This window comes from Protopterus annectens, chromosome 7.part0 (genome assembly GCF_019279795.1).
Source record: "Protopterus annectens isolate FY-2018-M chromosome 7.part0, PAN1.0, whole genome shotgun sequence".
Taxonomy (NCBI): Eukaryota; Metazoa; Chordata; order Ceratodontiformes; family Protopteridae; genus Protopterus; species Protopterus annectens.
The window spans coordinates 308,851,491-308,878,996 of NC_056739.1; the positions used below are offsets into that span (position 1 = coordinate 308,851,491).

Below are 27,506 nucleotides of genomic sequence, written 5' to 3' on the forward strand. Positions count from 1 at the left end.
GATTGAGTGACTATATATGGGGTGAGGGAAGTTGCATAGTATTTGTACTCCTTGAAGGCTTGACAGTCGAGGCGCTAGAGTGTATGAGAAGAGAATAAACTTTTTGGCTTGAAGACTGTGCCTTCCTTTTGTGATTCCATTACATTTCGTTTGGACTTGCAGTGATATATTGCAGATAATACCCTGTGCATTACAGACCACATGGTAATTAATGGAGTAATAATCTGTACAGTTCACATACCTTCTTCCTGGGAGCTAGGATGGACCTTTATTTCTGTGTATGTGCAGTATATGAACCCAGCATCTCAGGGAAATGGGTTATATCACAGAAATCTCATATGATGATTGCTCTTTCCTCTGTGGTACATGGAAACCACATATGCTCCATTACATATTGCAACATGGCTCTGAGGAAGTGATGGAGTATTCTCCAAGCAGATGTCTGAGATACCTCGACTGTGTCTTCCGCTGGTTGCTGGAAGCTCAAACTACTAGACAGTTGTAATGCCACACATACCATGATATCCATTGGGATAGGTAATCCATGATTCCCACAGGCCTGCGGATGAGGCTGACATATGATTACTAGTCCCTGCAATGGTGCACCTATTACTAGTCCCTGCAATGGTGCACCTATCCTCTTGGTTTACCTCATTTACATACATGATGCTCACAGTTTTAATAATGTTTCTCATTACCGTCTATTTATATGATCTTTTGCATATACAGTGGATAGATCTGCTGCTTAGGATCCTCCGCTTGTGCTAAGTGAGTCTGAATCCCACATACCATGCCTGTGGCCATTCAATGAACAAAATTGTGTACTGCAAATACAGCTAAGGTTTCTGGATCCCAAGGAATGTTTCTTGCTGGTTTCACTTCAGAATATCGAATTACTGAAAACTCAAACTTCATATGGTCGAGACCATATGATCAAGTTTTCAGAAACTAGAAATTGTGAAGTGTTAAAAAAAAAATTATGTTAGTTGAAAATATGTTTTTTGCAGGGGGGCAAGTCCCCCTGCACCCTCCCTACTTAAATATACCATCACCGTTATCGCACTATAGCAAGGAAATGGGAAATCTCCCATTCTGTGCTTCTGTATACATCGTGGAATGGGAGATTTCCCTTTTTCCTACTGTAGCGTGATCTCGGAGTTGGTATATTTAAGTAGGGGGTGGGGGGCTGCAGAGGAGCTTGCCCCCCTGTAGAAACAATGTGTTTTACTTTTTTTTTTTTTGTTCTTTCACTTTGGAATTTCGAGTCTCTGAAAACTCGATCATATGGTCTCGACCATATGAAGTTCGAGTTTTCAGTAATTCGAGATTCTGAAGTGGAACCTTCTTGCTAAACCTAGTTTCCCCTTGTCTGATCTCATGGCAATATTACTGTTAGTTTAGGATGCACTAGTAGTTGATGGTGCTGTGATCCAGGAATTAAAATGCATATGAAATGCTTTCTGAATTACAGATTCATCTTTCAGCTATACAGTTTTTTACAGGTAGTTTATGCAAGATGTCAAAAACTTTCAATATGATTTCTCAGTCTGGGTTTTTCAGCTGTTGCCAAGTACTCAGACATCCCAGTAATGGATTTTGTAGTTAAAAGCAATGAAACATGCCTTCAGTAGTTTTATGTAGTCTATAGAAAATGTCTGTCTGTTAAAGTAAATCTCCACATCATGATTTGTACTTGTTTTTTCTGTAATATCTTGTATGCAGATGATTACGTTTACTATATCAGGAATGATGACGTACATTTTTCAAACTTGATATTTCCCAGCCAAAATATTTCTGATGTTTAGTTTATGCATATTCAGCTCTTAGCCTATTTTCAAAATTAAAAGATTTCATAGCAGAGAATAACCTCAGTTTTTCAGATGCATAATTGTGGTTTCAGAAATTTGATTTATAAAGTGCACTTTTATCATCTGACAAAGCAAAATACAGAGGATTCATATTCTGCATGACCAAACCAGAAATATTCACTAAGATCCATTTACAGGCTCTTTACTAACATTACAGATTTGATCCTTACCCTTGAGGGACAGCTCCAACTATATCAATGTTGTATTTTTCTGGTAAATTTAGGGTCCGAGAAATGGCAGTTGCAACAGTAACCTGAAATTTCACAACAAAGAAAAAAATTCTCAAAAATTAATCCAAGGCAATACACGAAGCTAAAGATTTAGTATGAGGCATAGTTACTGTAGAGTGTTTTGTACTTTCATACCACTGGTTACATTCCCCATGTAAACTTTTGAAGTTAATTTTTGGTACCTTACCACAGCGATCTCCACAGGAATAGGAAAGGGTATCTTGTGCTTGTACCGTAGATTCAGCTCTTTGACGATGATCAGTATCATGGCACTAACCAAGGCAAACACTAGGGAAGCAATGTTTGTATGTGGCAGGTTTTTCAAGATGTCAACTACTGTCTGTGAGAAAGAAACAAATATTATAAAATTATAACCAATTTTTTAAAAAGAGGGTATCTCAAGAATTAACCTGGAACTGTAAAGGAAATGATTTTCAACCTCTGTTTCTTTCCAAATCATTTAATGCAATTCAACAACATATGGTCATATGCTCAATTCTTATCTGTTTAACACACATCACCACATCAAAAAACTAATATAAAGAACATTATAGATATAAAAGATCATAAACAAACACTAATAAACAATCTACAAAATGTGAAATAAGCATTATTTTAGAGGGTAAGCCCCCCTGAACCCTCCATACCCACCTTGTTTAACTTAAATATATTAAGTTCACAGCTGCATAACTGTGGAAAAATGGCAAACACTGCAAAAGGGAAACTGTGTTTCTGCCCCACTGGCCACGTCACTTCACTACTGAAAACACTGCATTCCAGCAGCACCTGCAGATTAACATCAAAGAAGCCAAAAAGGAACTCCTGACCCCCCCACAAAATGAAACAGGCAAAACAAAATGTAAACCTCAAATATTGAAATCATAGACCCATAAAAACACTGTAAACAGTGATAATCACTTCAAGTAAATTTCAATATTTTTTGTCTTATACCTCTGAAATATCCATAATTTTGCACTATCTCCAGATTTTTGACTGATGTTTTTGTTATGTTCCTCATAAAATTGCAGTTTATTCCAGCAACTTGTAAAGCTCATAAGAGCAATATTTAAGGGTATACTATCTACCCTTTCCTTGGTTTTGATACAGTATTTCTCCGTAAATAAGACATAATCAGAGAATAAGGCCTAGCATGTTTTTTCAGGGTGGTCATGATATAAGCCCTACCCCAAAAATAAGGTCTAGTTAAGATCTTCAACAACACACGATGGACGTGTTGAATTATAAAATAATAATATTATTGACACCTGTTAACTGAGGTTATCGTACTCTGCTCGCCATTTTCGGACCATTCGGACACCCAACTTCTTCTCTTTGCAGAAAATTGTAAGATTCTTTCCCCAGGAGTCCTCCACGATTCTTACTGTAATCCTAATCCTCACTCACACTTGATGGTTGAGATCCTTGATCCATAAACACTGCCAAGTGTACTTTGATTGGTCAAAGTACAGACAACACAGGTAAAACGTGTGCACTGGATAACGAATGGGTGTGGTTGTGTCTTTTTAACCGTCGCCATTTTGTGTTGCCACTCCTGTCTTGTAAGTCTTCAATTAACCCCCCCCCCCCAGACAATATGAGTGCAAAAAGAAAGAGCTATTTCATTGAGTGCAAGAAAGGAATCATGGAGGACTCCCAGGGAAATAATCTGATGGCTTTCTGCAAAGAGAAGAAGTTGGATCTCCGAATAGTCTGAAAATTGCAAGCAGCGTATGATAACCTCAATCAACAGGTGGACGAGGGAAATGCTAAGAAGTCCAAGTGTGGATCAGGTCAGCAACCATTATTTCCTGAGCTGGAAGACATCATCTGTGAATGGATTGCTAACAGGAGAGCAAATGCTTTGGTTGTTTGCAGGGCTGATATTCAAGTGTTTGCCCTTGCAATGGCACCACAGTAGAAATATCCCCAGAAGAATTCAAAGCATCACAACATTGGCTGGATGGCTTCCTTCAGCAATATGAACTGTCTCTAAAAAGATCGACAACACTGTTCATGGAAAGGAAATTCCACCTCTAATCATTAGTAAGGGCAAGAAAGATAAGATTGAATGTATTTCAGGCATTTACATTCTTGAAACCAAAAAAGCCTGGTGCACACAAGCAGTTATAAGGAAGTGGGTCAATGTAATGCTGCCACTTATTTTGTGAGGTGGCAAAAGAGGTCTGCTAGTCTGGGATTCTGCCAACACTCACCACGTTAAATACAGGAAGAACTTCCTTGCACAGAGAAGAATAGATCAAATAATGATTCCTGCAGGAATGACTGCTTATCTCCAGACTCTTGATATTGCAATAAACAAGCCATTCAAGGACTATTTGCGCATGGAACTCAATGACTTCACTGAAAATAGAATGGAGCGAAATCAGTGTGGAAACTTTGTGAAGCCTAGCCTGTAAGAGGTCGTGACTTGGGTGAAGAATTCATGGGATAAAATCACTGACAGCTGTGTTGCTAATGCACTATGAGCAGGCTACATGCTCATTTAAGGAGAGCTCTTTTGCTAGGCATGACAGATTGGGGACAATGGTTCTACAGGAAATGGAGTCTCAAGAAATTCAGGCTGGAAATTGGGAGTTGGAAACTTATGACAATGTTCCAGAAGAAGATGACATGACTGTATTTGAATAACTTTTCCATTATCGGGGCAACAGAATGGATTGCTTCTGCTTTCAGCTGCCAGAAAGCTCTTGTCAGTTTTTTGACTTTATTGTATTGAGGTAACGTTTCATTATCAAGCGGTAATTACAAAGTAAGGCCACTAGTTCCCAGACTGCATTTTTATGACTTTCCATCATTCTTCTCTTACGGTTTGGGTAAGGAATAAAGAAAGCATCACCACTCAAAAAGTGTCAGTTATTCACCTGTTTTATTCCCCTCCTCCAATACACATGTACTGAGATTTTTCTGCACTATCTGTTAAGCATGAAATATTGCACTGTGAAAGCCAAGGTGTAGATATTCTGAGGTTATGAAGTTGAAATGTTTGCTGCACTGTTTATGTAGAATTCTCACACAACTGTTAACACATAACCTAGAACTGTTGCCCAATAAGGAGGTCATTGTCCCACTGTACTCATCCCTCATTAGACCCATTATAGAATACAACACCCCATTTGGTATGTACCTCTCAAAACACCTGCAACAACTGGAAAGTCCCCAGAAATACCTCACTAAAAGAATCACAGGCCTAAAGCAAATTCCCTATGCTGACCGCCTTAAAAAACTCCAGCTATACTCTGTGGCATATCGTCTACTCAGAGGCGATCACTGCTTAACATACAAGGCCATGTCAAACTCAGAACTGCTGGACATGCTACACTTAAAGAAATCCCAATCCCTCAGAGCCACATGCTCCAGGGATCTACACCTTGTCATCACAATAAACAAAACATGCTGGAGGGATAGGTTCCTGACCCAGAGACTCCCCAAACTCTGGAATAGACTGCCCATACATGTCAAGCAGAGCGCCTCTTTGGCCCTCTTCAAAAGGAACCTTGATGATTGGATGGGAGAAAGGAAATTCACCCCAGGGATCACGTCAGTCGCCCTGCTAGACAGGGGTCCAGGAAGTAAATAGTGTGGGAAGAAATAGCCAGGGAATTGTTATGGCTAGGCTTGTATAGGCCCTAGGGCTGATAGCCTAGTACCAACCTATGAACCTATGAACCTATAATAATGGAAAAGTACCAAATAAATGTCAATTTGTGTACATGAATAAATGTAAATTTTTGTACATGAATAAATGTCAATTTTTGTACATGAATAAATGAATAAATGTAGATTGTTGTACATTGGAGGGTAAATAAGGCATCCCCTGATAATAAGCCCTAATGCGTATTTCGGCGGGGGGAAAAAGTATAAGAAAAGCTATTATTTTTGGGGAAGTACGGTAGATATGTTGCTATTCAAAATGATTTGTTTCTCACTGATTTTGGGCCTTGTCCCCCCATTAGTTATGGCTCCAAGCATGCTTCACTAAAAGGTTGAGAGGTATGTGTGCTTTATTTATGGATGTGGTAAAACAGCCAGCAGCAAACCCTGTTACTCATTTCAACAATCATTTCATGATAGCAAACACCAAGTAAAGTCAGTGTAAAAAATGTAATGAATAAAAGCTTTTGTCAATGTGGTCGAAAATCAGCTGATCAAAACTTGCTGGCCTTTTCACTATAAGATTGCAGTACAGTGGGAAATGGAGAATATTTTCTTTCCCCTTAGTGAGATAGTGAGCTTATATACATACATATATATATATATATATATATATATATATATATATGGATTCCATACATTTGGTCGAATTACACTTAGTCGAAAATGATTCCAGGCATTTCGCTTCACTGAAAACTCACTTGACTGAAAGCTCACTTGGTCGAAGTTCATTTGGTCAAAAATGGAATATAGCCCCTGCTCCACTGTGGTGCAACCCTGGAGTGAGAATACTAAATAAGGGGGAGGTACATTATGCCAATAGTTTAGGGAGCTACACCCCCCACACCCCCCATTGCAGGGGGCTGTGCCCCCCACCCCCCTTATTTAATATTCTCACTCCAGGGTTGCACAGCAGTGGGGCAGGGGGCTATATTCCATTTTCAATCAAATGAACTTCGACCAAGTGAGCTTTCAGTCAAGTGAGCTTTCAGTGAAGTGCAATGCCTGACATAATTTTCGACTAAGTATAATTCGACCAAATGTATGGAATCCATATATATATATATATATATATATATATATATATATATATAATTAGCAGGGGGTGTGTAGGGTGCAGGTGGGATTGCTCCCAGCAGAAAATCTGCCTTTTAACATTTTTTAATATTTTGTGTATTAATGTTTTTTGTTTTGACCCTTTGCTTTCAAGCATTTGTTGTTCAGTATCTTGGGTGATCAAGGAGAAGTTAGGCTCCTGAAGTCCTGTATGGATTTGTTTCTGGAATTTGTTGCTATTTCCCAAAGCAAACAGCTGCGCCTCCTCCTTTACTTCAGTACTTAGGACTCCATTATGAAGTCAGGGCCATATTTCACCAATGACAGATACTCAGACATCTATCTTTAAACCTTAGTCTCCAGTATGTAATACCATGCTATTTTCTGACACCTCATAGTCTGTTGTGCAGATATCATTTCTAAGGCACACATGTTATGTTTTTTTGTGGAATTGTTACCTGGGGCTGTTTGTTAGGGATAACAAATGCTTAATTTATATAAATGATATGGATTTATTCCAAAATATCAAGGCCAGTGTGATCAAGGACACATTTCATTGACTTTTTTAACTGTAAACCCCTGAGCAAGTGTTTTAGAGGCTTAGTCCCTCACTGCCCTCAACTATTAGAAAAATGCTCCAGGGGTGCATCATTTCTGAGGAAAGGGGGAAGCCTGACAAAATAGGATTTTGACAAGCATGCCCGCGATGATCAGGATTACCTATTAATGATAAGGGTTTCCTCATTTGTTTGTGTCAGATGGGAGTAATAATTACTGACATGACCTTTTAAACCATGTTCATATTGTTCATCCATTGGCACACTTGTCACTGGATAAGTCATCCATGGCAGTCACCAAACCACACTGAAGTGCTTGAATGACTTTGCACTCTAGAAATCTGTCTTGCACAACTACATTTCTCTGATTTGAATATACCAACTCTGATATCAAGCAGATTAAATGGAAAGTGAATCATTGATTTGCAAACAAAAACAAAAACTTCCTTACCTTTAAGACTGTACTTGAGTATCAAAAAGTAACACTCCTGTTAAATTCTACCTTGAGTATTGATTAATTAATGACACAATTGGCAGGCTGAGGTTTCAACAAGTTGCTATTGCTGTGCTAACATTTAACGAAAATGTCATTGATAAGGTGTTATGCTCTGTTACCATTTCAGGGAACAAATACACTGAAATCTTAACAACATACCAATTATGCTGTCAATAAAACAAATTGTACAGCAACAACACTTGATTTTGAATATGTCGCTATTCAAAAGTCACTTGTCACTCAACCTGTATCATCGTAAAACATGCTGAAAGTAATTTTAGATGTAACCTATCATGCTTGTATTCCAAAGATACTACACTAATCAATGACTGCATTACAAATATACTACACTAATCAATAACTGCATTACAAATATACTACACTAATTAATGACTGCATTACAAATATACTACACTAATCAATAACTGCATTACAAATATACTACACTAATTAATGACTGCATTACAAATATACTACACTAATCAATAACTGCATTACAAATATACTACACTAATCAATGACTGCATTACAAAGATACTACACTAATCAATGACTGCATTACAAAGATACTACACTAATCAATAACTGCATTACAAATATACTACACTAATCAATGACTGCATTACAAAGATACTAGACTAATCAATGACTGCATTACAAATATACTACACTAATCAATGACTGCATTACAAATATACTACACTAATCAATGACTGCATTACAAAGATACTAGACTAATCAATGACTGCATTACAAAGATACTACACTAATCAATGACTGCATTACAAATATACTACACTAATCAATGACTGCATTACAAAGATACTACACTAATCAATGACTGCATTACAAAGATACTACACTAATCAATGACTGCATTACAAAGATACTAGACTAATCAATGACTGCATTACAAAGATACTACACTAATCAATGACTGCATTACAAAGATACTACACTAATCAATGACTGCATTACAAAGATACTAGACTAATCAATGACTGCATTACAAAGGTACTACACTAATCAATGACTACATTACAAAGATACTAGACTAATCAATGACTGCATTACAAATATACTACACTAATCAATGACTGCATTACAAAGATACTAAACAAATCAATGACTGCATTACAAAGATACTACACTAATCAACGACTGCATTACAAAGATACTACACTAATCAATGACTGCATTACAAAGAAACTACACTAATCAATGACTGCATTACAGATGTACTACCCTAACTGCTGCACAACAACATGGAAATGCTTTGCCATCATGTAATCACAAACCACTGTCCAGTCTCTCTCTCTCTCTCTCTGTTTCACTTATATTCCTCTTAGTGAAATACCTCTCTGTATTGTTATCCAGTGTTTCTCAGTCTCTTGCATTCCTTCTGTATGAAAACTTCTCTGTTTCTATAATTACATTTCTCCTACCACACATCAACAGTCCCTTGCATTTATATGTGTATATCATGCAGTTATATGCTTGTAATTCTCTTTTATTTGCAGTGTATGTGACAGTTATATTACTTTAACTCACCTCCAAGGAGAACACCACCTACTCTCTATTCCCTCAAGGAACAGTCATATAACTGTATAAAAGTGTTAATAGACTGTAAATATACTGTGTAAATGGCATGCATACTGCACCACTATGTTAACGATAGGTGATCAGACATTAGCATGTAACATTTTGTATACTGTTTAATTACAGTTGGAGTGCCTGGATCAAATCTGTGTGCATAACACTATAAAAATCTCACTGTATGCAAACTAACTTTAGCTATAAATCCATCTGGCAGCAATCTAATTGTAATTCCCAAACACAAAGCTATGCAGCCTGAACTGAAATATTAGCTTCAGCATGCAGCACTATAATCATGGTGTAATTAACCTGCTGCAAAGTTAAATCACTATAAACTGTACTTGTATGTTACTGCAAATGATTTAAAATGCATACCAATATATACTGGAATTACTCTGCTGTATATTTCTTTGTAAAATCCATGGATAGCGGTGGCTATTTGTGGGATTACTCTAGGAGTCAGATGTGAGTGTGAGTATTTGAGAGAGAGAGAGAGAGAGAGAAGGAAAGATTATCAAAGTGGATTTCTGTATTGCCTAGTCGCCTGAGTCATTATTGAATGGGTCTTTGAGTCATTCCAGTCAGCAAGGCAAATGAATACATACAATTAGTAAAAAGTATTTATTTGCTGTTATAAAATGAATCAATGTGATCATTCACTCACATAGATAGTTGCCAGTGGCCCACTGTAGGGTGGAACTTGTAGTCCAAAGATGTACTTTAAAACAGAAATAAAAATTTGCAAACCAGCTGCTGTCATGAAGCCTCTAATGAAAGATTCCGAAAGATAAATGGCAACAAAACCAAACTGCATAATTCCAAGGCCAACCTACAGAGAGGAAGAAATTATTATTTAGGTTAGCTCTCAGAAATCCTCCTTCACGTCTCTTACAAATATACACATATGTAGTAAAATATCTGCAGTCTTTGAGACCTTCCAATATAAAACTTCAAAATACTAATAATCATATGCCACCTTTAGTCAATTAGTACCTGTATTATTGCAGTGAGGCAGGCAAGGGTGCCTGACAATCTCAGTCGAACTGCTTGCATTTCTGCAACATCAGTAATGATTTTGTTCAGAGTAACATTGAAGTGCTGAAATTCTGACTCTGGGGCCAGCTGGAGGCACATGTTCCCAACAATAATGCTCAGAACAGCGAATGTACCTGAGAAAGAAATTATATTACTTGCATGAAATATCTTGCTTTTTCACTGACTGATATTTCATGCTGAACAGCAATAAACTATCAATGCTTAGTTGTTTATGAAATGTTCCAAAAGAAGCTTAGACTGCATTAATTTGTTTGACAAGTAGGTTACTATACTAATTCTGATAGAACGATTAGGACTTGGTCAGTTTCTCAAATATGCTTCATTAACTCATAACTGACCAAACTTCCTTAAATGATTAAAAAGGCTGTCTCACTGAAAATGCCTTTCTGGTTTTAAGTCAGAGACAGATGCACAAGAAATATACTTTCAGTTTATTTATGTTTGTTAACCAGGGTAATAGAGTGACAGTCCAGAAATTACAGCAAAATAATTAAAAAGGCTATACAATACTGTGATTAAGTACACAAAACTACAGTCTTTATAATACAAGCTCAACAATGCAGTGATCTGTTGTAACAGTAAATGACAACTTAGAGACAAGTCAGCATTATATACGTAATTACAGTAGAGGTAAGAGGTCTGTTAGAGTAATATTTAGTATAAAGTTTACTGCAATGCAGAAGAACATTATGATATGAAGTTGTAAGATTGGCAGGTATAATGCATTAAGGAGGGGTCTAAGGACTTGCAGATTCGATTTACTTAAAAGAGTTTTGATATAAGGAGAATGGCTGTCATATGATGGTAAAAGCAAGAGCTTGTTGTACTAGTCAACGTTATTGGTGGATTCTTGAAATGGGAGCCAGTTAGTCTATTGGATAGTGACATAGTGATGTTTACTTGTAAATGGGAAGGAAAATCTGCAGATTTTGTTTTAGTTTATTGATTGCTGAGGATCTTCTGGGGGCCCAGGTTATTAAAGGAAGTATATATTCTAAATGAGATTGAAGAATATTTTTATCAGCAGTGTTTTTTTCTTTCTGGGGTGACAAATTGTGAGATTTTGTAGCAGCCAAAGAGGGTGGTATTGCTTTTAGCCTTTAGGATGGTGTTGCATAGTGACATGTTTAAAACAGGATCAAGACGAATTCCTAGGTATTTGAATGAGAACACATCATTAGGCTAGTTGATATAAGACAGAGGAGTGGAAAAGTGTGGTAATTTATTTAGTACTTGAGGCATATTAAAGAAAATGAGTTTTTGCCTTTTTGGAATTTAGTGTTAGTTGCTGGTGTGTTGGAGTCTTTCTAGGATTGTATTATATAGTTGGTGGATGAATCACAGAAGACTACGTCATCACCATAAAAGAAAATACTTGTTGGTTTTAGTTCAGTAGCAACAAATTAGTGAAAATGCTGAACAGAATTTGGCTAGGATCAACTGCTTAGGAATGCAGACAGTTAGTATTTAGGGGTATAGACAGGGAACTATTGTATTTTACTGTAAAGAGACAGTCTAAAGTAGGACATCCAAAATTTAAGTATGCAAGTGAGATAAGTAGAGGACAATGGTTCATTGGCTTTAAGGCTTTAACTAAATCACTAAAGAATGCACCTGTGTGGTGACCTTCATGTTGCTGAGTGGTGCATTAGGAAATGTATGTAGAGCAGTGTGTGGACTTATGTGTTTTATGTTGCCATGGCGATGAGAGGATAGTATATTCTTCTCGTATAGATAAAAGGTAAGCTAGCTGTGTATTGCTTTTCCAAATTGTTTGACGAGGCAAGATAGTAGAGACAGGTCAGAAGTCAGATAAATTAGATGGCTTGGCATATTTAGGGATAGGGTGATTATTGCTTTTTTATTGTTTTTTTTTTTCAAATACCAGGGAAAAGTTTGTTGTGATAGTAAAAAGTTAAAAGTGCGGCAACTGTTTTGGGAGATGATATATCAATATTGTTTAAGGATACATAGAAGGACAATCTGAGATGGGTAAGACACAATTGGGTAGTGCTTGTGAAAAGCTATCAATTTATTTTTGAGAAATTGTTCTTAAGGTAAAGAATGATAGATGTGGTTCAAAGGTTTGGGGGTTTGTGTATGGAGTAGTAAAGTGTTAAAGAAATTGGTAGCAAACTTGGAAGGAGGTTAAGGAGTGGAAGATATGTTGTATTTGGTATGACTGTTTAGTTAGGTGACTTCCTTACAGAAAATTCTGACATTAGAGAAAATATATATTTGCTTACTATATAGATAAAGATATTTACTGTGTTTGATTTTTTTTCTTTGCTTGATTACAAACTGTTATGTATTTCATGGTTAAAGGCGATTGTGTTTGTTTTCAGGTTCTCAAAGCACTGTCTGTTTTATAGAGTGCTTATAAGTTCTCATGTCAACCATGGTAGGTGTGATGCTTCATGCAGTCTAAATTTGTAGGGATAAAATTGATTTTGGATGTTGAGCATGGGAGAAGATAGGAAGACAGCTGCTTCATCATCATTACTGAAGAGATTGTAGTCCAGTTTATATTGCTTTTGGCATTTTGTTCTTTTAGAGACTTAGCTGGAATGGTTATTTTGAAAGGGATGAAGGTGAGGGTAGTTTTTGGATTTTATTAATGAACATGTAAGAAATGATGCCTTGATCATTTATAGTTGGAGTGTGGATTGATGGGGATCTTATGTGTGCTGGTTGATTAGTAATCAGGATGTCTAACAGAGTGTCATTACTAATTGCTGTGTTTGGTTCTTTTATCAATTGATATAGGGTATGGTCATAGAGGAAGCTGTGTATGTCCTTTTAATTGTATGGTAAAAATTAAAGATAAGGTTATCTAACATAAAAGCTCTTGCTTATTATGCATGTGACTTAAAAGGGTTTGGATGATGTTTGTGAAGTCTGTTTGGGGGGGTGTGGTAGGCTACAGATATAATATGTGTTACATTTTCTAGAAGGTAGAGGTCACCTATTAGCCAGTTAGGACCAATTTCATCAGTGGTAGATGAGGTTGCAGTCATTTTGTAATCTATGGTAGGCAGTGCTAGTATCCTGTCATCTCCATCAACAGGACATCTAGTTTGTTTGTGTGCATAAAACCTCATTCTCAGTCACCAGTCAAAATAATACTCCCCTCAGAATAGTCTCTAATGCAAAACTACTAGGAGTCCTGATCGATGACCAGCTAAAGTTTGATAATCGTCTACAAGTAAATATAAAAAAAACACACAACAAATAGGCATGCCTTACCGCCACAACCATTACATCTCTCCCTCCACTAGGCTCACCCTTGCCAACACTTACCTTATCCCATCCCTCCTATATGGTGCCTCTATCCTTACTAACCTGCAGTCCTTCCTCAAGACTAAACTCTCCTCTGTCTTGCTATAATAAAATAACAACATTTATAACCGGCCATAGATCCACTTCCCATCACTGCACTGCCCTACACCAATTGTATTGGCTTGAGCTGTCCAATTACCTCATCTATATTCAACTTGTCCAAGCACACAAACTTATTTTCACCCCCCCCTCTCTTTCCCTCTGTTGCCACCACCTTTAAAATGCACCAACCAAATAGACGTTTGAGCTCTAATTCCCAAAATCTAATTGAACTGCATAAACCTGCCCATCCACCAGGCAAACATCAAATGTCCTTTTCTCTAGCATGCCATTGGAATTCCCTCCCACCTCTCATCCGCACCACCTGCAGCCTCTCTTCATTCAAAACCTTACTTCACATACACCTAACTTCACTATGGGAATGCTCTTGTTCCCACCCCACATAATCTCCCTACAGTGTAGCTACTCTCTATAAGCTATAATTCGCAATAGCCTCCCATTGTTTTGTACCCCTAAAAAACTCTAGGAATTAGCATAACTCCTAAAATGGTGCAATTCATTAGCCTATTAATTAACTGCATGAATTAGCATAACTGTTAAAAAATGTTGACTGTTTCTGTTTTTGCATTGTGCTAATGTGTTAAACTGTTAAAAACTTTGACTGTTTGTAAATATTACTCTTATTGCATTGTACTAATATGTGCACTCTACTAATATGTGTTTTTTTATTTGTTTAATTTTGCTTCATTTGTGCACATTACTTTTCTCTAATAACTTACTCTGTAATTTTCTGGAGCTTTTCTTCCCAGGACTCCATTGAAAATGGGCTCTTCATGGCCCAATGGACTATCCTGGGAAACAAACTACAAATAAATAAATAAAGTAATAACTGGGAGAGTGAAGTATAGTTGTGTGATAATTATGTTACATTTCAGATAACTTGTGTAGATGGCAACATTATGTTTAGTCAGTCAGAATAGAAACTAGCCTAATTTGTTGTTAAAACCTCCACACTTGAGGCTCCCTGTTTGTAATGTTTGGCAGACAGGGGATATGGAGTGGAGTGATGACTGGTGTTTTGTTACTGTTTGGGGTCCTGAGATTACTATGGATATCTCTGGATAGTAGTAGAAAGAAAGTTCTCATTTTGCAGCTTGTTCACTTTGTATACACTTTGTGTTCTTTATTGGATCAAATATTAGAATTAGTATGCATTTTTGGGTCTATATTAGTTCATCAAAACTCCAATTCCACAAATACCTATTCATCGACTCCTATTCAGCAAACATCCTTTTATCGAATATTCAGATCAGCAACCTTTTTCCCAGAGCACTGAGTTAGTTGGCCAATATGTGGAAATTTTCCCTTTTCCCCGCTGTAGTTCCATGTCAGAGTTGGTATATAAAAGTAAGGGGGTGGGTGCCATAGCCCCCCACTTTGGTGGGTTTGTTATACTGCAGTGTGTATCACTCGGTATGTTGTCCTACTAAATTAGTTACCTGGGAAAATGTTCACTGATTTATGTGTGCGATAAAATGGTAGTTCTCTGAATAGGGGTCGATGAATAGGTATTTGTGGAACTGGAATTTTGATGAAATAATATAGACCTGCATTTTCTTGTCTTATACAGTGCAATGAAAAATATTTGCCCCCTTTCTGATTTCTTATTTCTTTGCATGTTTGTCACACTTATATGTTTCAGATTATCAAACAAATTTAAATATTAGGCAAAGATAACCCAAGTAAACACAAAATCCAGTTTTTAAGTGATGATTGTATTTATTAAGGAAAAAAAAACTATCCAAACCTACATGGTCCTATGTGAAAAATTAATTGCCCCCCTTGTTAAATCATGAAGTAACTGTGGTTAATCACATTTTTGGGAAAGCTGAGTTCAATTTCACTAGCCACACCCAATCCTGATTACTGCCAAACCTGTTGAATCAAGAGATCACTTAAATAGAATCTGTCAGACAAAGTGAAGTAGGCCACAATTTCCCAAAAAGGAAGACATCATGCAGCGATCTAAAGAAATTCCAGAACAGATGAGCAACAAAGTAATTGATATCTATCAGTCTGGAAAAGGTTACAAAGCCATTTCTAAAGCTTTGAGACTCCAGTGAACAATGGTGAGAGCCATTATCCACAAATGGAGAAAACACGGAACAGTGGTTAACCTTCCCCGGAGTGGCCGGCCTACAAAAATTACCCGAAGAGAGCAGCAACGACTCATCCAAGAGGTCACAAAAAGAACCCAGAACAACATCTAGAGAACTGCAGGCCTCACTTGCCTCAGTTAAGGTCAGTGTTCATGACTCAACCATAAGAAAGAGACTGGGCAAAAATGGCATACATGGCAGAGTTCCAAAGCGAAAACCACTGCTGACCAAAAATAACATAAAGGCTCATTTCACTTTTGCCAAAAAACATTTTGATGATCCCCAGGAATTTTTGGAAAAATATTCTTTGGACTGACAAAACAAAAGCTGAACTTTTTGGGAGGTGTGAATCCCATTACATCTGGCATAAAAGTAACACACCATTTCAGAAAAAGAACATCATGCCAACAGTCAAACATGGTGGTGGTAGTGTGATGGTCTGAGGCTGCTTTGCTGCTTCTGGACCTGGACGACTTGCTGTGATTGATGGAACCATGAATTCTGCTCTCTACCAAAAAATCCTGAAGGAGAATGTCTGGCCATCAGTTTGTGACCTCAAGCTGAAGCGCACTTGGGTTCTGCAGCAGGACAATGATTCAAAACACATCAGCAAGTCCACCTCTGAATGGCTTAAAATAAACAACAAAATGAAGTGTTGGAGTTGCCTAGTCAAAGTTCGGACTTGAATCCAATTCAGATGCTGTAGCATGACCTTAAAAAGGCAGTTCATGCTCGGAAACCCTCCAATATGGCTGAATTAAGACAATTCTGCAAAAAAGAGTGGGCCAAAATTCCTCAACAGCGATGTGAAAGACTCATTGCCAGTTATCGCAAATGCTTGATTGCAGTTGTTGCTACTAAGGGTGGCACAACCAGTTATTAGGTTTAGGGGGCAATTACTTTTTCACATAGGGCCACGTAGGTTTGGATTGTTTTTTTTTTTCCTTAATAAATAAAATCATCACTTAAAATCTGCAGTTTGTATTTACTTGGGTTATCTTTGTCTAAAATTTTAATTTGTTTGATGATCTGAAACATTTAAGTGTGACAAACATGCAAAGAAATAAGAAATCAGGAAGAAATCAAATACTTTTTCATTGCACTGTAAATTGCAACACTGAGTTGCTTATTTAATGTTATGGGGCATATGTTTTGAGGGTTAAGACTACCCACAAAATCTATTTTTAGGAAATTTGTCCATATAGTACTTCCTTTACCTTTTCAATATATTGATTTAAAAAAGTTAATGGACCTGTCTTTGCTAAGAGAATGAAATACCAAGAAAGCCTAATGGTAAAGTTAACAGAAAAGCATTGAGCATTCAAGACTGCCTCTCTCCACAAACTAAAATACATCATGATCATAAAATATTGCACAAATTAAAGCTGTAGATTTTGTATCAGAAATGTGCCTTAATATGACTCATTTTGCCAGGTTTTTGTGTGAATAATTCACTGTTTCGGAACTAGAATTTTTGTACTTGATTTAAGAACGTTTTGAATAACAGGAGAAGGATTAAAAGTTACTCAAATCATGTAAGTAGCAATCTCTTGGAAATGCAAGCATGCCATAAGCAACTGCAGATCTGCCATTCTGCCAAATGAAAGAGAAAAATATTCTCTTCAATCTGGCAGAATCAGTCTGCCTGGATTACTTTCACCTGGGCTGATTAATGCAGAAGGAAGATGGGAAAACATAATAATTTCAAAATGCTTCAGATTCTCAAATAAATAAATAAATATCCCCAATGTACTTTGCCAGATGCTTTAACTGCATCCAAACTTTTTATCATATGTGGATGCAGTCTCATCTAAAATAAACTGAGTATTGAAAAAAGAAGTTATGTACTCACCATAACATTCCATCTGAGTAGTTGGACTTCATTTGTTTTCAACCTGTGCGTTATGGATCTGTATCGGATCCGAGCTGACAACTTTTACTAGAATCTGCTCCGAGCTCCAAACTCCTCCCCTTACCCATAATACACATCCACTGCCTTCCATCCCCAGATCGAGTTTGCTGAACCTTGTACTGATAACCGAACTAGGGTTGCCAACTTTTCACAATTAAAATCCAGGGCGCCTCTTTTTCTGCCCCTTGGCCCCCGTGACTCATCCTCTCCTCTCCCTTCCCTCCCTCCTTCCCTTTCCTTCCGCTCCTCTCCCCTCCCCTTCCCTTTCCCTTCCCTTCCTGGGCTCCCCCTGGGGGTCCCGGGGCACTGAGCCCCCGGAAAAAATTTTTAAACAACAGATGTGCATAGGTGAGTTTTAGTGCATTGTGAGCCCAAAAAAAAAACAACACTTGAATGCAAGAATTTTTAGCTCAAAACTGTTATTTTCAAGTAGCCAGCCCACACAGACAGTTAGGCTAACTGCTAAATTGCTAATAGTCATTCACATTGGAAAACAGCAAAAAAACAATAAAGGAATAACATCGAGGTGTAAGCAAAAGATATAGTCAATACAATACAAACGTTATTCAATGTCAGTTGAACAAACTAATTACTTTGATTGAAGCTGAACGTCTACCTCACGTGAATCCAAAGCAGGCTGACCCTGAGCTGTTAAAGTACTTGTGGAAGAAACAGACTGCTCAGGCTGAGCAATCCATTTCCATTTGTACTTTTCACTGTCAGCTGCTGATGAAATCAATTTGTCATCTTTCAAAACAAATTGATAGAAATTACTGCAGCTCATGTAGTTAAGGAAAACTTGCAGTTGTGCTTTGATTAGTGCTAGAGTGGCCCTGTTTTGGTCTGCACGCCACTTTGCATTCATTAAAGAAAACACCCTCTCAGGGAAGGCATTGCTGCCTGGTAATGACAATGCGGCTGATACAGTCTTAAACATGCTCGTTGGAAAAGCTGCACTATCACGGGCACCTGCAAAAAATTCCTGCCATTTAGTGCATGCAGTAGCAGTTGAATTAGCAACAATATTGGATAAAGCATGCCTTGCTGCACAAAACTCATCATAAAGCACGTCTAAATTGATGTCCTTTGTTGTCAAGCCCATGACAATGCTTGCATTTCGAAAGGAATGAAATGCTACTTCTGTATTTAGAGATATTTGATGCATCACACACGCAATGTTGCCATCTGAGAAATTAAACCATTTGTTCAGGTATGCTACAGACTTTTCTAGAGCTGCCAAAAAATTTTGTTGCAGATGCACTGTATGAGGTTCCATGTCCTCATTCTCAAGTATAGTTTGTGCTTTGTGTCCAAAAATGTATAAGTTATGCGTGACTCAATTTTAGTTTTCAGTTGCTGCATTACAGGCAACAGCTCAAGCAATGTAAAATCTTCCCTCTCCACTTTCTGGACTGACACCTCAAACACATTGCAAATGTTCTGGACAAAACATAAGTATGCTTTTTTAATGTTTGTCTCTACTGCTTCACAGTCATGCATATTATTTTCTATTCCCAGATGCATTGGGCAGTCTTCACCAAGAGATGCAAAGTAGGACACAATGACAGGCCATGAATCAAGTAATCTGTTAATAGCTGGACCCAGAGACAACTATCTCATTGGTGCATGCCTCAACAACTCGTGATATTCTAAGTATACAAAGTAAAAAAAAAAATTGCAACTGGGCTCTCCTATTAGCAGATACACTGAAATGACTGTAACTGCTGGTAACCATTGCTTCTACATCACAGTCAAGTTAATCAAATAGTTCTTTCAAGGCACTGTGTATCACATGAGCATTGCAGTTTGTCTTCAGAATATTACTATTTCTTTTCAACAGCTCAGTAAACACAGACTGCTTTGCACCATAGTTCACACTTGCATTATCAGCTGAATAAGAAGACATGCATGCAATATCAAGGCCATTATCTGAAAGAACTTTAACTAGCGTGTCTGCAATAGAGGTAGAATGCTCGTCATTAACCTCAACAAAGTCTAAAAGCTTTTTACTTAAACCAATTTCAAAAGTAAAATATTGAATGCAGACAGGAAACATTTTTCTGTTCTTGAGATTAGATTCATCAGTTGACATAGAATATTGAATAGAATTGTCACCAGTAATGTCTTTCATAATGGACTCCACTGACTTTGGGCCAGGGACATCAGTCACCAGTGCTTTTGCTTTCATGCGACCACACGCTGTCTTTTTAGCAGTAACTGAGTCTTGATATAACAAGTGGTCCAGTTTAGCGCCACAGTCAGCAGCATTTTATTTTTATTTTATTTTATTTTACATTTGTTTACCGGGCTAGTCCAACTGGATACATGTCCATTTTCAGTAGAGGCCCGGGGAGATAAGCTACAAGATTAAGCTAATGTAACAGGAATACAAAGCAAAACAGTAACATAAAACTATTACATGTTAAAATACAAATACCGTAAAGCTGCAGACTAACATAGCAAAACTAGCATCAAGAACTATAGGCACAAAAATGCTAAAAAAAAAAAAAAAAAAGATAAAATACATTATTGCTGTAGGCTAGCATAGAATGAACTAACATCAATAGAAAATCATGACTGTGGTTTTGGCAATGCAGTAGTTTGAGAAGCATATATCTGAGGTATATAGTTTGACATTTGTTCTACAGAAGAGTGGGGAAGAGCTGAGAGGCTCTAACTAATTATTATGCCTATTTAGAACTTTACACATGTATAACATAGGTGGCATTAATACAAAAACTGACAAAGAAAGTGCCAGGAGCAGGGGTAGGGTTTTAGCAATATGCAAAGTAAGTTTCATGTAATATGAAAGAAATAAGAAACTACAATATTAACTAGGAGGAGGGTTTATTTGCTCACTAGTGCGCTATAGAAGGGGAAAAAGCAGTATACTCTACAATTCGTGTTAATCGGGGTTAGTACATGGGCGTAACCATTATGCTTTAAGGTGTATTTTTAGTTGGTACTTGAAGAGTGGTAATGATGAAAGTAATTGTAGGCTGCTGGGAGTCTGTTCCAAATTGTACCCACGGAATTAGAGAAGAGGGAGTCCCCTGCTTTATTAAGGTATTTCTGAATGGTAACGTGTAATTTATTTGCTGAGCGAAGGGTAGTAAGATTTCTATAAGGAGAGACTATGCTACTAAGACTAGGAGTATTGTTGGTGTGAAAGAGAAAGTTGTGGGTAATTGTAAGTTGCTGAAATAGTAGCTGATTTTGGAGTTCTAGCCCTCCTAGCTGTTTGAGATTTAAACAGTGATGGGTTCCATATAGTGAACCGGTAGCAAATCTGGCAATGTTGTTGTAGGAAGTTGCCAGTTTGTTTAGGTTAGTTTTGGAAAGATTTGTATAAATAGATGAAGCATAGAGGAGGGTAGAGATCAGGTGGGCATGGGCGATGGTGGTTCTGGCTTCAGGAGTAAGGAAGGATTTTTATCCTATAAATTGAGCAAAGTTTTCCTGTTAACAGTTTTAATAGTAGTGTTAATATGTGTGTCAAAGTTAAGATTTTGATCAATTGTTATGCCTAAGAGCTTGGTGGTCAGGTCAGGTGTAATTATAGTACCATTACTAGATTTAACAGTAAGATCAATAGGGGGGACTTGAGTGTGGGAGTAAATATCACTAATTTAGTTTTTTTAGCATTTAGTAGGAGGTATCATTGCAAAAAACATTTTTTAACAGAGTTAAATACTGTCTGGGTAATGGAGCTCAGCAGATGAGGTGGCAGAACACACTAGTGTGGAACTGTCTGCATATTGTATGCAGGTAGCTTGAGGAATATTTAGCTGTAGGTCGGTGATGAAAATAAAGAAAAGGAGAAGTCCCAGGATGGAGCCTTGTGGGACCCCAAGAGTAATTGGAAGAGTGTGAATGTTATTGTCCCAGAGGACAGCTTGCTGTCTTTCTAAGTAGGACTTGAACCACTGTAATGCCTGCGTGTTGAGTGAGAATTGTTTTAGTATATCTAGTAGTAATTTATGGTTCACTATATCAAAGGCTTTTGATAGGTCTATGAAGAGTGCAGTAGAAAACCTGCTGTTGTTGCAATGCTTATTGATGCAGTCAGAGAAGGATAGTAGGGCAGTAGTAGTAGTACTATGGAAAGGCCTAAAACCATGTTGACAGTCTGATAGAAGGTTATATTGGAGAAGGAGATCACGTAGCTGGCGGTGGATACATGTTTCAATTATTTTGGCTATGGGGGAGAGTAGGGCTATGGGACGATAGTTAGATATTTTAGTTGAGTTACCACCCTTGTGAAGAGGAATTATATGTGAGATTTTCCAGTGAGATGGGATAGAACCTTCAGTAATGGTTTTGTTGATTAGTATGGAAATAGGATAGGAAAGTACTTTAGCTGTGATTTGCAGGTATTCAGCTGGTAGGAGATCAGCGGATGGGGTACATGGTTTAAGTTTAGTAAGTATGGTAAAGAGGAAGGATGTAGGGACTGGATTTAGTTGAAAGGTAGGGGGTTTGCTAGTCATGGGGAATGGGAGGGTTGAGGTGACAGGAGGTAGAGAATTAGCAAGAGATTGTACAATTTCTGTAAAGAAGGTATTGAAGGTGTCATCAATCTCCTTAGTAGTGCTTAAGGAAAGTCCTGATGGGGATGGTGACTTGGAGTGGCCTGGTTGTAAAAGTCTGTTAATAGCTGTCCAGAAAGTTTTTGGGGTTTGTTGATGCTTGTCTTGGAGTTTAAAGTTTTAGTTTTTCTTTTCAAGGAGTATAGATTTTTTGTGGCATTTCTATAGTGTTTGTAGTTCTGATGATCAGCTGGGTTTTTAGTACATCTCCATTCGGACCAGATCTTATTTCTTAATAGGATTTTGTGTCTTGTCTCTTTAGAGAGCCATGGTTCTGCTTGGTATTCCAGTATTTGTAAACATCTGATGGTAAAATAGGATACTGCTTCCTCAAGGGGGAGTTGTTTTAAGGGAGACCAGTCAAAGGCTTGTAGCTCTTTTTGGAAATTTACAGCATTAAAGTGTTTTTATTTTGTATAGTTTTAAGGATGATTTTGTTGGGGAAGAAGGTTTTATGCCTAATTATATAAGTGAGGAAGTGGTTGCTAATATCATCAGGAAGGGTATCTGTTATATAAGTGAGGGGATGTTTTTTTATTAGGATCCAATCTAAGGTACTCTCTTTGCTAGTAGGCTTATGGATTCTGGTTGGGGTGGTGATAAGTTGAGAAAGGCCATGCAAGTTTATATGGACTGAAGGTTGGTTAGAAGTACAGCAATTCCAGTCTATATTGAAGTCACCAAGTACTATGGTTTCTTGAGGGAGGGAAGAAGAGAGGAAGCATAGGATATTTTGAAGGGTGTTAGTGTTATTGCCTGGAGGTAGGTAGGAGCAAATTATGTAGATAGATTTGCTGGTATTAAGCTGAAGTTTAGAGACAAGGATTTCTATGTTATTATCTAACGGTATGTGTAAATCTACTGAAGATACATTTAGTTTGGATTTATACAGAATTGCTACCTCTCCACCCTTTTTAGTTGTACAGTCTAATCTTATTATATTGTACCCTGGTGGGATGACTTCATTATCTTTTGTTTCTGTTTTGAACCAGGTTTCTGTTAGACATAGGAAATCAAAGGAGTGTATGTCAAGTAGAGCATGCAGTTGGCTAATTTTATTGTTTAAACTCTGTATGTTAAGATGAGCTATGAGTAGGGAGTTTGCAGTTTTGGTAAGGGTAATTGGGATGATATTTTGGGGCTGGTGGGGATTTAGTAGGATGTTGTTGTTAGGTCCTGGGTTAGGATGAATATCACCGTGAAGAAGAGGGTGTTGTTGAAGAGTAAGTAAGAGCTTAAGGAGTTTGAAAAGAGTATATTGTGATTTTCTGGTTTATTGGAGAGTAATATTGGCTAGCCTATGATACTTTGGGGAGAGGTAGGTTGAGGTAGATGTGATGTTAGCATGGCTGAGGGTAGCAGGTTGATTGATAGGTGATGTTTGTTTTAGAGGATGGAGGGATCCAGTGATGTGTAAGTTTCGTACCAGGTAAACATACGTGGTATGAGTAGTATGTGTGTTGCAGCAAGAAAGAGGAGTATGTTTGTAAGTTTAGGCTGGTGTGATGAAGACATGGTAGGAAGGGGAATAGTGCGAGAGCAAAAATAGGATAGATTAGAGAGCTAGGAAGGAGAGAGATAGTGAAGTAGGTGAAGTAATGAGAAGAGGAATGAGAGTAAGGGTGTGTCTGTATCTAGTGTTTAGGGAAATGTAATGAGGTAATTGAATAATTGGGGGAAGGGGAGTGTCTTATGAGGTATAAATGTAGGACCACTGGGGGTGGGTGGGAATTGGGGGTACGGTAGGGGAGCGGAGTGAGCCCACAGGGCAAACAGAGTGGGTTGAGAAAGGTAGTACAAGAAATGTCAAGAAAAAAATACAATCAGTAAGAGTGAGAATTTAGGAGATAGGTTGTAGGAGATGTGGTGATGTACAGTGTGGTAAACACCCACAAGTTATGCAACCATTGCCTGCTTGTCAATTCATGTTACTGTCGTTGACTTCTTCTTGAAAAAAAATGTCAATGGCAGCAGTGTTTGCAGCAATCTGAGCTTTTTGATGACTTTTTGAATGGCTATGATTTACTATGTCACCTTTGCCACAATAAGCAACCAAAACCTCCTTCTTACACAATGTGTGAGCCTGGTCTGCAAGGCCATGGATCGTATCATCGTGGAACTCATAAACAAAGACATTGGTAATCTCCAAACTCTGGACCCTACCCAGTTTGGATTTGTAAAAGGCAGATCATGTCTCCTAAACCTGATTGACTTCTTTGAAGCAATTACCAAAGCCATAGATGAGGGTAAAATGGTTCACACAGCTTATCTAGATCTCGCCAAGGCTTTCAACGCCATCCCCCACTCTGGAATTATAGATAAGCTCACTAAACTAGGTATAAATCCCTATGTCACAAGATGGGTTGCCAACTGGCTCATGGACAGAACCCACACTGTGAAAGTAGCGGATTCCAAATCTGACTTCAGACCAGTGACAAGTGGAGTACCACAGGGTTCAGTCCTGGGTCCTCTCCTGTTTCGTATCTACTTCTCTGAAGTGCAGGCTAACACAGAAGGTCTTTGGCTAACAAAGTTTGCAGATGACTGCAAACTAGGAGCCATAATTGAAACTCCTAACGATGTGGACAAACTATAAAAGGGCCTCACTGAGACAGATACCTGGTGTCAAAGCCATGGCCTGAAGCTCAATGCCAAAAAGTGTATTGTCATCCCCTTTGGTAAAAACTCTGTACCCATGAACTACCACAAAGCTGGTAGTCTACTTAATGCTGAAAATGTGATAAGAGACCTTGGGACACAGGTGGACAGTAGTCTCTCCTTTGATAATCACATCGCCACAGTGGTCAGGAAATCCTTCTACATGGCTCATCTCATCACAAAAGGATTCTCATCCAGAAAAAAAGAAGTCATTGTTCCCCTCTACTTATCACTCATTAGACCCATTATAGAGTACAACGCCCCTTTTGGTATGTACCTCACAAGAAATCTACAACAACTGGAAAGACCACAGAAATACCTCACAAAGAGGATTACTGGCCTCAAACAGATGCACTACGCAGACTGTCTCAAAAAACTACACCTTTACTCCATCGCATATCGCATATCGCCTACTCAGGGGCGATCTCTGCCTAACATACAAAGCTATGTCAAACCCAGAGCTGTTGGACATGCTCCACTTAAAGAAATCCCAATCCCTCTGAGCTACACGCTCTAGGGACCTAGACCTTGTCACCACAATAAACAGAACATGCTGGAGGGATAGATTCCTGTCCCAGAGACTTCCCATACTTTGGAACAGACTACCTATCTATGTCAAACAGAGCTCCTCATTAGCACTCTTCAAGAAAAATCTTGATGATTGGATGGGAAATGGGAAATTCACCCCAGGGATCACTTCTGTGGCTCTGCTCGACAGGGGCACAGGAGAATAATTTTCTTGGGTGGTGAAAGCCAGGGTACATATTTTGGCTAGGCTTATATAGGCCCTAGGGCCAATAGCCTAATACATACCTATGAACCTATGAACCTATGTGTATTGAGCTGTGAAGACATTGCCGTGATCTTTTTCACACCAGGAAAATTCTGTCTGCCATTCTTGATGATACCGTGACAACCTCTTTGCTTTCTTTTTAGGTGGAGGAGTGTTTGGCAAATCATTACATTCTCCATCAGTTTTTGTGCTAGTCATGCTACCTTCAGTTGCATAATAACTTGTATTCATTTCCAGTGAACCCACAAGTAGATCAGCTAACACACAAGCATAATACTGCGGACACGTTTTTGAGAGAAAAAAAAACAGTAAAACTGTGCACAAAACTGAATCACCTAGTAGATTAGTTCTGATTTGGAGGCAAAGAATAAAGTTCACTCAAGGTAGCTCTGTACCCCTCGCTATAGCGATTATGAAGGCAACTTTTTCTAACTTAGAAATCCGTGATGCAAACAGTTGGTTAGCAATAAGAACTTAGCCTTGACAACTTAAAAAAGTGCCAAATTTGTTTGAATACAAATTATATGAAAACAAGTAACTTTAGTACAGAAGGTGCAGGTGCAGTCAACAAATAACTCATTGTTAACCAGGTTTGTATATTTAATAAATAACTAAATGCGGAAATAAATGCATAATAATGAAATCATCGCTTGCTGACTGTTTCAGTGCTGTTAGAATGACAATTGCTGCAAGTGAGCTTGCAGATGTTTCTTCTAGGCTGAACATTTTTTGTCTGCAAAAATAATAAATAAAATGAAAACAAAAGAAACTATGTAAAAATAACAGAGTCAAATGCAAATCAGGTTTCCTGTGATACACTGTACAATGAAGTGCGAGTGCGACGAGTTTATTTTTTTCCACACCCATGCTGGGTACACTGTACAATGAAGTGCGAGTGCGACGAGTTTATTTTTTTCCACACCCACTCTGGATACACTGTACAATGAAGTGCGAGTGCGACGAGTTTATTTTTTTCCACACCCACTCTGGATACACTGTACAATGAAGTGCAAGTGCGACGAGTTTATTTTTTTCCTCACCCGCGCTGTTCAAGTTAAAAATAAAGGCTAGTGTTTTCTGCTGTGCACATATGTTTAGCAGCTTGGGTGAGGACCGGAGGTTAATGTCTGGCACACTTCCATCCTTAGGACATGCAGTACAAACAGAAGAAAACAAATTAACTAGTTTTGACACCAGCAAGTTAAAGGAGACACTTGCTTAATATGCTGTATCTTCATCCCATAAATCCCCTACCCGGCTACCCTTGAACTACTTCTCCAGAAAGCTGTGTTAACCTTATATGATTTATGTCACACGCACGTATATGTATGACTGTATAGGCAGAACAATGCGCTTATACATTACTACCTTACCTTTCTGCAAACTGAGTGCTCAGTTTCTGTGGTAGACTTCCCATCACTGAGGGTTACAACCAGGAACAGTTACTTTGTATAGGAGCCCAAAGCATCATCACACCGCAGAAATATTCTGCTAAATAAACAGGTTCCAGATCTGGATGGTCATG

The 27,506-nt window shown here is 38.1% G+C and overlaps 1 protein-coding gene across 1 annotated transcript in view; it reads right to left on the reverse strand.

The window, feature by feature from the left end:
- The window catches only part of SLC26A9 (solute carrier family 26 member 9), a 292,279-nt gene that overhangs the window by 195,368 nt on the left and 69,405 nt on the right, over positions 1 to 27,506 (reverse strand). The window contains exons 4-7 of the mRNA XM_044076840.1: positions 10,469 to 10,644; positions 10,140 to 10,304; positions 2,286 to 2,438; positions 2,039 to 2,121 (exon numbers count right to left, since the gene is read on the reverse strand). Of these exons, the coding sequence (XP_043932775.1) occupies positions 2,039 to 2,121; positions 2,286 to 2,438; positions 10,140 to 10,304; positions 10,469 to 10,644 (577 nt within the window). The remainder of the gene's footprint in view (positions 1 to 2,038; positions 2,122 to 2,285; positions 2,439 to 10,139; positions 10,305 to 10,468; positions 10,645 to 27,506) is intronic.